General features: G+C 39.6%; 1 protein-coding gene across 6 annotated transcripts in view; it reads right to left on the minus strand.

Moving 5' to 3' along the window:
• The window catches only part of Atp2c1 (ATPase secretory pathway Ca2+ transporting 1), a 110,605-nt gene that overhangs the window by 22,908 nt on the left and 75,294 nt on the right, over window positions 1-12,403 (minus strand). For all 6 annotated transcript variants that reach the window (XM_028756636.1, XM_028756632.1, XM_028756634.1 and 3 more), the window contains 5 exons: window positions 11,873-11,997; window positions 10,680-10,777; window positions 8,556-8,651; window positions 8,377-8,466; window positions 3,856-3,960 (listed from right to left, as the gene is read on the minus strand). In XM_028756636.1, the coding sequence (XP_028612469.1) occupies window positions 3,856-3,960; window positions 8,377-8,466; window positions 8,556-8,651; window positions 10,680-10,777; window positions 11,873-11,997 (514 nt within the window). The remainder of the gene's footprint in view (window positions 1-3,855; window positions 3,961-8,376; window positions 8,467-8,555; window positions 8,652-10,679; window positions 10,778-11,872; window positions 11,998-12,403) is intronic.

Here is a 12,403-nt window from a genome sequence, read left to right on the forward strand (position 1 = left end):
TGTGTCTGTGTGTGTCTGTGTGTGTGTGTCCTACATGAATTCAAAGAGATCCAATCTCTCATAATCCTTAGCAAATTTATTCAAGCCCAATGCTTTGAGTGGCACTTAAACTTTAGAGATTACTACCACATGTGGGCATTAGCTGTATGTTCTACAAAGCACAGCCATCCTACTATACCTTACACTATAAGCAATACTTCACTAAACCTCGAGTTGGGCACTGTTAGATTTAGGACATGGTTCTTCTTCACCAGGCAGCAGGGAAATGAAAGAGATCTAGTAGCAGTCCACGGGTAACGGTTCAGGCTTTTTATTAATGACTATGTACTTGTATCTAGGCCTACTTACCTATGATGCCCTTTGACCTCACAACCACCTCAGGACTGATACAAATAGCAGACCTCTTCCACTTACCATAGCAGAAGTAATATTCAACCTACCACATCCAAGGTCCTAAGATGAATTTCCCAGCATGGAAAAACAAATACAAAATAGTCCCTAGTAGCTTCTAATGAAGACCTGCAGTCCCTACCTGTCCTTCTCATTCTACCCTCTGTACTCCTGAGGTTTTGATACATTTAAAGCGTGGCTCTCTCAGTTAACAATTTACCCATTTTACACTGCGATGTCAGTTGGGCCAGGTGTAACTATGTTCATTCTCCAATCTTTATAATATAAAGCACATGTTGTCAGAACTTACACTGATTCCTCCCTACTGAGTCAAGCACAATAATGAGTACAGTGGCTCTCTAACACCCTAGCTCTCTCTGCAGACACAGATGTATTTCCTTGATGCATCCCATAAATCCAAAGTCAGATGTGATTTATTTTAGCCTGTAACTAAAGCAAGCACTTGTGTCATTTCTAGATGGAAATCTAGGGGCCACTACAGTTTGCCTCATCTACTCATCTGTGAGAGTGTATGCCCACTCTCAGCCTCCCTCCAGCCTCCAGGATTATCAGCAACTACAGCAAGGAGATGTCTGGGGTATCGACCTAGGGGGAGGTGTGGATGTTTCTATGGCCTATCCTCACTGACACATCAAGTCTTTACTTCTCTTTCTGTAAGCTTTGTCATCTGTAAAGTTAATTATCTATTATTTTATTTTTACTTAGCTCCGTTTACAGTTCTGATTCACTTTCCCAAACTCTACAATGTGAAATGAAAAAATTTCATGTGGTAATATTCAGAGGAGAGAAAGAGCAAGCACGCAGTACTTCTCTCTTTTTACGGGACACCTGCTTCCTTCAGCCTTCCTCTCTTGTCCCTTCTTTCTAAGTTGTTGGGCCGTTTGCACTAATGAATCAGGAACTCCCGTTAACCCCACCTCCAACCCCAAATCACCATCATCTCTCCCTTGCCTTCGCCAACAGTATCCACATCCACACTCCCACACTAAGTTCTCCTGTCACGTCCCTGTCTCCCAAGTGCCCACTGTTGCGCACAAAGCACCAAGGGGCCACAACTAGCCCTAAGCCTTCTCGTGTGACCGCCCTCTGGCCTTACTTCTTTACATGGAACTGCCCCCTACCTCACACATCTCTGGAGGCATTACAAATGCTTTTCTCCAAGCATCTCATTACTTTTCAACACTAAGGGGGCAGGCATCCTTCCTTGTGTCTATCCCCTTACATTTTCCTCCATTTCGCAGTTTCAAGTTGCTGGGGAGGCCATTTCACTATAAAACCTAAAACCTTCCTGTTCTACAAATATTTCTAGCATTACTTAACAAAATTTTATTTCTTTCTTCTTTTTGTTTGTTTTGTTGTGTTTGCTGTTTGGATTTCTTTTTGTTTGTTTTGTTTTGTTTTTCTAAACAGGGTTTCTCTGTGTAGCCCTGGCTGTCCTAGAACTCACTCTGTAGACCAGGCTGGCCTCGAACTGTTTTTCTTTCTTTCTTTTTCTTTTTTTTCTTTTTTTTCTTTTTTAAAGAGACAAGTGACTCTATTTGGCCCTTGGCTGTTCTGGAACTTGATATACACAGACCAAGCTCAGCTCAAACACACAGAAGTCCAAATGCTTCTCTACTTGAGTGCTGACATTAAAGGCGTGAGCAGTATGCTTTGCACAATCATACTTGCTGTCCTCCCTATGCTGTTCCCACGGTTGCATGTGTCCTCAATCTTGAACCTTCACTTCTAATCTTCTGTGTCCTCTACTGGCTACTTCTCGCTTTCTCCTCTACTTCTAGCACAGTCCTTAGTTAGCAACTAGCGATCTACTTAAGACTTTTACGGAAAGTCCAAGAGAAGGAAAGCTTTTGTCCTTGCTATTTAAAAGACCAGGGAGCTGTTCCTGAACTCCCAAAATCTCCTAAAGCAGGGCCAGGGGCACACACTCAAGAGAACAGTCAGCTTCCAGAGCTGAGCCTGCCAATGCTCCACTCGTGTGCTCTGGTCAGACTCCTACATTCTTCAGGAGCAAAGGAACACTGATGGGCTGAACTAAAGAGACAAGCACTGGGAAAGAAGGGTTACTGCCAATCTCTCACTCAGATTCTCAACCTTCCCTTTCATATTTGTCAGACATACTACCTGCCTTTAAAATAACTTATGGGTTTTTATCTTTTATTCCAGGGATTAAAGGGGGGGGGAAGCTTATTGAGCCATTCCATTGTTTTTAAATTAGCACGTCTGCCCAATCTGTCAGGCTGCCCTCCCCTCCACAGCCACTGTGTCTTATTTGTTGTCAGGCTGCCCTCCCCTCCATAGCCACTGTGTCTTATCTGTGTGCTTAAGTTAATCTATTCATTCCACTGGTTGCTTTCATCTTGCAGGAATTCTTCAGGTTGTGAAATTCAGAGGAGAATCCTAAAGTTAATAAGGTCTTATTTATACTAATAATAAGACATTCCTTCAGTGAAGAGCAATCCAAAGCCAAAAATCAACAGCAACCTATAATGAACTCTCAGTGAGAAGAAAATTGTACTGAGAGAACCTGATGTCAAAAGCTCTCCATACCTAAGACCATGCTATAACCCACTAAAGCTGTCAGGTCACAAGCAAAAGTAAATACTTCAGTATACAAAGTCAATAAAGAGTGCCAATATAAAGACTTAGATCCACTGTGACTGTCATGCTCTAAACCAGTGGTTCTCAACCATCCTAATGCTGTGACCCTCATGTTGTGGTGAACACAACCATAAAATAATCTTGCAGTTATGAATTGTAATGAAATATCTGTTATACAAGATGTCTAATATGCAACCCACTGGTTGAGAACCACTGCTTTAAGGTAACATGTTCTATTAGGTACAGTAATTCATTAATCTAATGGTAGATTGTCACAGGAAATTTGATCACACTGTAAATGCCAAGATTGTGTTATTTACTAGAATACCCTTGGTGTAGCTCAACCCTAGCACACACCTTTCATCTAAGACATAACTAAAGTCAACCCTAGGTCAAGAGGCAGGGCTCGTAACCAGCAACAGGGAGTGAACATACTAAATGAAAGCAGGGGAGGGTCTCTGAGTTAAAGGGTATTTAAGACAGTGTGGGAAAAGACAAAGAGCTTTTCCTTCTGGAACATCAGTAGAGGAAGAAGGTCAGCTGAGCTACCAGGTTTTCACCCCACCATCTGGCTCCTAAATCTTCATTAGTAAAATCAAATGCCTGGGTTTTTTGGTTTTTTTTTAAAAAACAACAGTAGATTAAAAAATAAAATTGTCACCTAAGCTGACATTAGATTATTAGATGAATTCTTTTATTATTTTGAGGTAGATATGAGATGGAGCCTCAACCCTATAGCCCAGGCTAGCCTGTAATACACTGTGTAGCTGACTTCAAATTTGTAGCAACCTTACTTCAGCCTCCACAATGCTAGAATTCTATATACATATTTTTGAAGAATACCTGCTGTGTTCGGTGTACACATTTAACAGCCATCCACTTTTGCTCAGAACTAAAAGGGTATTCAGCTTTTCTGATATAGTCTTGTTGCAGTCCATCAAGACCCATCTGTAAGACCAAAATAAAAATAAAATTAATTATAACCAACATGTGTTTATTTTTCCCTTTAACAAGGAACATTAATCACAACTTATAACATGTTAAGAAAACTGGATCCTTTTTCTAGTATTAGTGAAAGAACAACAATGTTTTATCTATAAAGACAGCATTTCTCACAAAGAGCAACATTCAATTTGAACATGAAAGCCTGGCAGATAGAACACTAGACTATATGTTCAAGCCTTCATACAGGCTATCAATCTCTCTACCAACTCAAATTCTGGATGAAAACAACATACAAATAAATAAAAGTACCTGAACAATACCGACGATGAACTTTTCTAATCAAGAAGTTTCCTATTTAGCCCATCACTTAGTAGCAACTGGGTGTTTCTTTTCTGTTGCTATCATCGTCATCCTAAGCACTTAGTCCAGTTATGTGACACTTTCTGTCACATTGAGACACTCCATCCTTCAGGGAAGGTAAACAAATCAAAATAGCTTCAGCGGGTCCATAAAACTGACCAGATTCACTAAGCCCCTCCTCTCAGACTAAGCAATAAAGATTGTTCAGAGCCACTCTCAGACAAGTCAAACTACAAAAATAACCGAGACCAGGCAGTTGTCTAGAAGAAGCAGAAACCAACTGAGCTGCCCAGAAGAGGTTTAGATCAGTCACTTGGAAAGGTCACTCTCTAGCCCATTTTAACTCCCTCCGGGCTGCACAAGGTGTCCCAGGTTTCCCAGCTTTGGTGCTTTGCCAAGTATGCTGGAGTGGGCCTTGGTAATGCAGTTGTCTTTGGGTCACTTTTGCTCCTGTAATTCCTCTCCCATATTCTATAAGTAACCCACAAAAAACCTCAGTGGTTCACCAAGCTGAACTTTGGTAGTATCTGTAGTTTGGTCTGTCATGGGTTCCCTTGTCTCAGATGAATGGACTGCGTTTGCGTGCATGTGTGCCTGTCTGGCCATCTCTGCATACGTGTATAACAGGCTTACACAAGCATTTGTTGTGTGTCTCCCTAGGTCCTAGGAAATTGTTACATAACACCCACCACAAATCAGAACTACTAATATCATATAGTTGTTGTCACTCCAATTCATTGATCCCTTTGCCTCATATTCCAAATACGCAAATGTATTTTAGGGCTATTAAGAAGTCCATGTTATTAGTGTCTATTTTCTTCAGAAATATGTTCAGAGTTCTCTTGGCATTCACATATCCATCAAACACAGTTTATTTAACAATTCCCTCTTTACGCAACACCTTTCACTCCTTCCGTACTAGCCAGATGATGATCAGTCTTGACCCACTCAGTCCACACCCGTTTCTTCCCTCCTGCTTTCGGTCTAGCTCCTCCCCATGCTAACGGAGCCCTTTTTGTCCTTTAAAGTCAAGCTCCAGCTCAGGAACTTGCTCTGCCTTTCCTTTGTTCCAAGGATAGCAGTATTAACACCTCTAGGAAGAAGCTAGCAGCTTGTTAAACATAAACATAGGAAATATCTGATACCTGATTCATGTTTTTATTATTCTTATAAAAGCTATACATGTTTGTTAGTTATAAGGCCAGATGATAGAGAAGTGTAGCTTTCTATGGAGAAAACAAATATAGTCTACAACTAGTGGGCAGTGGTTTATCTCAGAGTTAGTGCTTGTCTGGCATGAGGAAGGCCCTGGTTCAATCTCTATTATATACATGAAAAGGCACAAGTGAGTGGCTAAGTAAACCTGCCTCTCATCTTCTTCTGAATTCAATGCTCCAGTAACCTGCAACTGCACGCTGGCTCTCACTTCCAGTAATCGCATACAGAAGAATTCTGCTTCATTCAAATCTCAGTGCTTTATCAAACTATTCTTTTTCTAGATTTGTTTTATCATATTGCTTTATTTGGGCATTTTTTTTAGGTTTTATTAGTAACCTTTTTTTAATTAGTAACTTTTTTTAAAATGTTAATCAAAGGCTTTATAAGTTAGGTAATGCTCAATAACAAGATGCCCATACTGTTGGGAGCCGACTCTGAGCAGAAAGCAGCTATCATCTTTGCAGCCATTTAGAGCCATATACCCTGACAAGAGACTTGTTTTCAACAGCCTACAACAGCTGAGCACACTCTGATAATTATCTTGCTTTTCTCACATATCTTGTTTTGTTGTTTAGTGCCCCAAGCTGCTAGGTGCACGTGGTAAAGTGTCTTCAGCTGCATTCCCCTGCTTGTGCTAATATATACCCATGATTTCCTTTCAATAAAGGTGAGACTTGAGGTGAGACTTGATCAGACTCCCTGTCTTGTCTCCATTCTTTGCGTCTCCATCCCCACTCTCTCTCTTGCTAGACCCTGACCCATGGACCAGAGCAGCAGAATAGGCTGTTACACATACAATCAAAAGTATAACACAATACCCAACCTAGATATACCAACTATCCTTGACTGGCGGAGACACTCAAACATCCGCCTCCATGTTCCCTTCTCTTTCTTCTCTTCTCTTCTCCTCTCCTCTCTTCCCCTCCCTCCCCTCTCCCCTTCCTCCCTCCCTCCCCATCTCTTTCTCATTTCCTAGCTCCTCCTCTCCTTCTCCTCCTCCTCTCCTTCCTCTTCCTCTTCTTCCTACCACCTTAGCTCCTCCTACATATCATCCTTCCTGTTAAAAAAAAATAAAACTTTTCTCTCAAAATACAATTAGAGCATTAGAGCATAACTATACCAATTTGTATCAGTAAGGTACAAGACAGACCTAATACCAGTCCAACATTTTGTTGACTAAACAGAACCTCTGTCATCTCTCCTAACTAAAAGATTTAGTTCTGAACCTGGCTTTTTTTCTTGGCTTTAGAATGAATGTCAGCTGAAAACCATCCTCTCAAATCTTTTCTCTCAAAGTAAATAGCTGGGACTAGCTATGAGATTATAAGTCTTCAACACCATCAGAAATCCAGAATGACTGAATTCGCTGAAATTATGGGAAGCACAAAGCATAGTTTCTAAAACTTAGCCAATTTATAGAGACCACTGAACACCTGGACAGTCCCTATACTTCAAAATGTTGGAGCATCTGATCTTCATTCTTCTGGCCCAGGGTCACCTGACAGACCTAGTGATGCAGAATTATTAAGGGCTGATTACTGTCTTGGCAGATATAATCAGTCAACTATTCAGCAAATGTGTCCTTTTCTGGACAGTAATTTGTCTGTAGATGAAAAGAGGCAATTCTTGCCTAGTGGCTGTCTCACCACAACTGGAGCAACTCCAAAGATGCTCAATTTCTTCTTAGAATCTAAGACAGGGAAGCTGTCAGGAGCAGACAGCTCTCTAATCAAAATGAACATTAATACAGAAATGTCTGTAACGTCAATTCTGTGGACTTCTGATGTTTTGAAAACCAACTATCCATGTAAGGCAATCTGGACATGTAAGTTATCTGTTAAGTCCTCTCAGCTATTTCTAAATAAAATATGGAAAACACCCTAACAATAAACTCAGAGCCATGAATTTGCTATAGGCCCTTAACTCACAGGCTAACCATCTTGAATCAGTTAAAAGAGTTAAAGAAGGACTGGGTCTAAGCCTTGTATTCCTAAATGTGTTATATAGGCACAATGCCTATGACAGTAACAATATTAATCTCACTTCTTTATCAATAAGAAACTCGTACCAATGAAAACCTTAAATTTGAAATCAAAGTAAATTTTGTACCACTTAAGAAATTATAACTTCAGCTTAATAACAATTATACAGATTTCTACCAATAGGTTATGGCTATGCAATAAATCCTAGCTATTCCTCCCTGTTCCAACGAAACCACTACTTTTCCCTAGAAAGACAGCCCAATATTAACCACCTCAGTCCCCAAGCCCAGGGAACAGAGGCACCAACTCTTCATTAACTTCTTCAAGCTGATTACAGGTGTTATCAAACTATTTTTAAAAGTTGGAGATTTCTGTTATGTAAATAGCAGGTTTCTCACTGAAGTAAATTTAAATTTAGGGTATAGGTTCAATCTCAACAGATTGCAGGAACAGTACTTCCTCTCTCCCAAACACAGATTTAATAACTCTGACTTTGAGAAATGGGTAAAAGGAAAGAAAAGATTGAAAGGGAAATATTCATTTCCTATAAGTGCACTAAGATTTGTACAAGAAGTTACTAGAGAATCTTATCTTTTACTAGTGTAAAGATACAAAAGTATTTCAGAATGTTATCTTTTACTTATTTACAAGTATTTAATGGCAACATACCTTTCAGTGAAGAGTAAGTTACACTAAAACTATTCTATTCTGTATATTTAACTGATCCCCAATGCCAGTTAAAAATAATGGAAAAATGAGTCTTACTGAACACCTAACAACACAGTAGTGATGAATCTGAAAGGCTATAGATTCTCCTGGCAGAACAATACCCCACATGTCAAAGACACTAAACACATACCTTCATCGCAAGAGCAATCAAGGCTCCTTCAGTTGGCTTTCCCATCAGAGTGTTGTTCCTAATGACAGCATCATTGCACACACAACCTGCCTAAAAGAAATGCACATCAACTGTAAGAACCCAGCACTCAGGCTTAAGTCATTAGGAAGCAGTTAACTTTTTGGACAATATAATTTTACCTCAACAATTCTGCTAACAGCTGGGTTATAGAATCCATGAACAACATCACCATCAACAATCACTTCACCAAATTGATTATAGCCAACTCCAGTGACCTGAGGAACATGAAGCGGGATCCGTAACAGACAGAATCGTAAGGAGACTTGACGACAGCAGTCAAACAGCGCCCTAAGCTATATGCATATATCCATGCCATTTTCCAGTCATGCTGTTGGTAATACAAATGCTTAATAAAACATATCATCAAACAGGTCACTTTTACTAGAGGACCAGAAATTTTATTTAGGATACTAATTAACCTAAAATGGTATTTTTGTCTGTTCAAAAATACATTATAAAAAGAGAAGAAAATCATGAAAAATCTCTCTACATAAGTGAGCTTAATTTCAAATAACAGTATACTATAGGTTGAAAAAAGCCCTAAAGCCCACTACCACCATGTCTAACCTCTCACACAGACCCAAGTACATGCAATAGCTGGAACTTGGTTTCCAGGCAAACAGTCTTAAGGACAGTAAAAGGCTCAGCCTGGAACTGACAGACTGCTGAAACAGCAGAGTACATTGCCATCCTAAAAATAAATAAATAAATAAATAAATAAATAAATCCCAACTGTCTAAAATGTAGCTAAACAACTATAACAATTAAGATAATAAAGTTTAGGAGAAGAAAAATAATGAACAGTCATTAATGTTTAACATAAAATGATGGGACTCTGAAGAGAAACTTATATCCTGTCCTCCATACATACAAGCATAGGTAGCTCCAACTACCCTTCTGAAAGATCACATGATGGCATTAGGTATCCTCGATCAAACCTAATAACCTAGATTCAATAATCTCACTTTAAGGACTTTGTAAAACAGACCAAAACAAATCCCAGTATAAACTTCTGTCGCTTTTTTACTGTTTGTTTTCTTTGATCAATTATCTACATAACACAACGCCTGCTCGTAACAACTCATTATCTAGTAGGAAAGAAATGTTTAGCTGGAATAAAGACTGGAAAGAAAATAAATGTATAAACATCTATCATAGGGCCAGTTCTCAGTAAGGCTTTCCTGAAGAGGTAGGGAAGCATTCAGCTACTTTACACAGTAGGCCAGCAGCACAGGTCACAGGGGAAATGCTGTCACACAGAGAGAACTATGAAGCTAGTATATTTCATGTACCAAAAACAAGGTGGAATAACAAAGGCTGGAGAAGGAAGTACGAGGCTGCACAGAGTCTTAAGAGCCACAGTTCATTATTCTCAGTACAACAGAGAACAACTGAATTATCTTAACTTAGGAGTGACTGTTCTCACTGCACTTCTATGAAAGGTTCTCAGAGTACAGAGAGTGTGGGAACCTGTAGGGTATGGAGATAATTCTGGTGGAGAAAAAGTGGGATGGAGAGGGAGGCACCATAGGCACCTGCGACTCATTGAAGAGTCCACAGTGGATCTGAAGCGGCACTCGGCATACCACTAAGACAACACAACGGATTCAAGGCCAGGGTGGTGGCTGCTTCCTCTGTCTACACAAGAATTTCCATCAGGGTTCAGCCCCTCCTCTACAGGCTCCTGGACAGGCCAGACAGATTCTGCTAAACAATACCTGTTGCATCCCAATTTGCCCTTGAATACATAAGCATACCCTAATTGGCTAAGAAGCTAAATATAAGTTTCTGTAGTAAACAGTAGAATTAGATCTGCACTCTAATGCTGGTCTCTGGAGTCTGAGTCCCAGGCATCTTCATGGGCTCCATCTCCACTTTCCTCTACTTCCCTGTCTATGTCCCCACAGGAAACAAAGTAAATACAGAAAGTCTAGTCAAAGGATGCATCAGAAGGCCAGGTGACAAACGTGTTACATAGAGCAGAGACACTGGCTATGAGATACCCAGGCAGGTAGTTTAGTAGGTCAAAACCTGCAGGACTTGGTGATTAGTGGATGAAGGGGCTGGTTTAAAGACCTACCAAGGGATCCAAGCATCTAAATTATACACACAATGTGAAATTAGTAATAAAAACACATGGAAAGAAAAAAACATTTTGAAGGCAAACACTGGACTTGTTAACATTTTAAACACTCAGTTTCTGAACAAGGGAAGACAATCTTAAAAAGATGTAAGCTCCACACCTCAGCATGCAGGCCGTCTGAAGTGAGTATGTGAGTAACAGTCATCTCGTTCTTCGTCAGGGTTCCAGTTTTATCTGAACAAATCACATTACAGCAGCCTAAAAACAAATCAATGGGCATTACCACAAGACTCAGAGGAAAACAGGTTACTTAGAAAATAAATAAAACACCTGGAAACAGTGTTTCAGCTCTCTGAACTTTCAAGTCATTGGTAATTATAATTTCTTACATTATGTTTGTTTCTTCATAAAGTTTCTGAAGTCAGAAACCAAAGGTAGATACTTACTTTTTCTTAGTTCCTACAAAGCTACTTGACATTGTCTTTGACCAATAACTTTCAGAATACATTTTCTAGAAAGTTTGGCAGATCCTGACATGTAAACCCACATAATTTCTTCAGTCAGTGTTTTTCAAGGTATTACAAACAAGAAATTCAATTTAAAGCATTTTTTAAAGGATTTATTTCTTGTTTTTTGTAAGTACATTGTTACTGACTTCAAACACATCAGAAGAGGGCATCAGATCCCATTACAGATGGTTATGAGCCACCATGTGGTTGCTAGGAATTGAATTCAGGACTCTGAAAGAGCAGTCAGTGCTCTTAACCATGAAGCCATCTCACCAGCCCCTAAAGCATTTTTGATAGCTAAATTGCTTTTAAAAGAAGTTTGATGATATTTTAAGAATAAAATTGTTTTATCAATATAACCAGGACTTATTGTTCTTAATATAAACAAAGTTAACCTAAGCAGTAAATTTTGAACTCTATAATTATTAACTGTCAAAAAATATTTTAATAATTTTGCTCCAAGACTTCACTCATAGCATGCAAACCAAAACATGATCTAAGCACTAACATATTCCATTGATGTCTGAAGATTCCTCCTGAGAAATGAATTTTTAATTGCCTATTTTGATTGCTTGGGCCCAACATCTCTATGATGTCAATAACAAACAAAACAGTAAAATACACTGGCTCTCTTCCTTTGTAGCCCTCTGCCTCTGTGGCTCTGTCTCTGTGGCTCTCTGCCTCTGTGGCTCTCTGCCTCTGTGGCTCTCTGCCTCTGTGGCTCTCTGCCTCTGTGGATCTCTGTCTCTGTGGCTCTCTGCCTCTGTGGATCTCTGCCTCTGTGGATCTCTGCCTCTGTGGATCTCTGTCTCTGTGGATCTCTGCCTCTGCTCTCTGCACTTACCCAGTGTTTCAACAATAGGCAATTTCTTTACAATAGCCCTTTTCTTCACCATTCTCATAACGCCAAGGGCTAATGTCACTGTGACCACAATAGGCAGACCTTCAGGAATTGCAGCTACAGCCAAACTGTAAGCAATAAATACACAGTATTAAAATGTAAGTTTACTAAAGTTGTCACAATAATTCCTATTCCTACTTCCTAACATTAGTATTCTGCTCTACGTCTGTACCCATAATCTACTTTTTTCATTATTTGTTTAGAGACTGATTAGAAAGGCTAAAAACAAGCAACATTTAAAAGTAGGTGGCCGACTGAGCATCCTGAAGGGTTAAACACATGCACTACCTTCTGTCTCATTTGAGCAATGTGGAAATGAAATCCTTTGCTCTCATGCTGCCACTAGCCCTTACTATAAAAGAAAAACGCACATCGTGATTCATAATCCACATCTAACAAGCCTTTGCAATCTCTCACTCTCAAGTCATTTGACAAATAACGTACAGAAGAATAGATTACTAACAACTTCATTAC

This window comes from Grammomys surdaster, unplaced genomic scaffold, assembly GCF_004785775.1.
Source record: "Grammomys surdaster isolate TR1022 unplaced genomic scaffold, NIH_TR_1.0 126131, whole genome shotgun sequence".
Lineage (NCBI taxonomy): Eukaryota > Metazoa > Chordata > Mammalia > Rodentia > Muridae > Grammomys > Grammomys surdaster.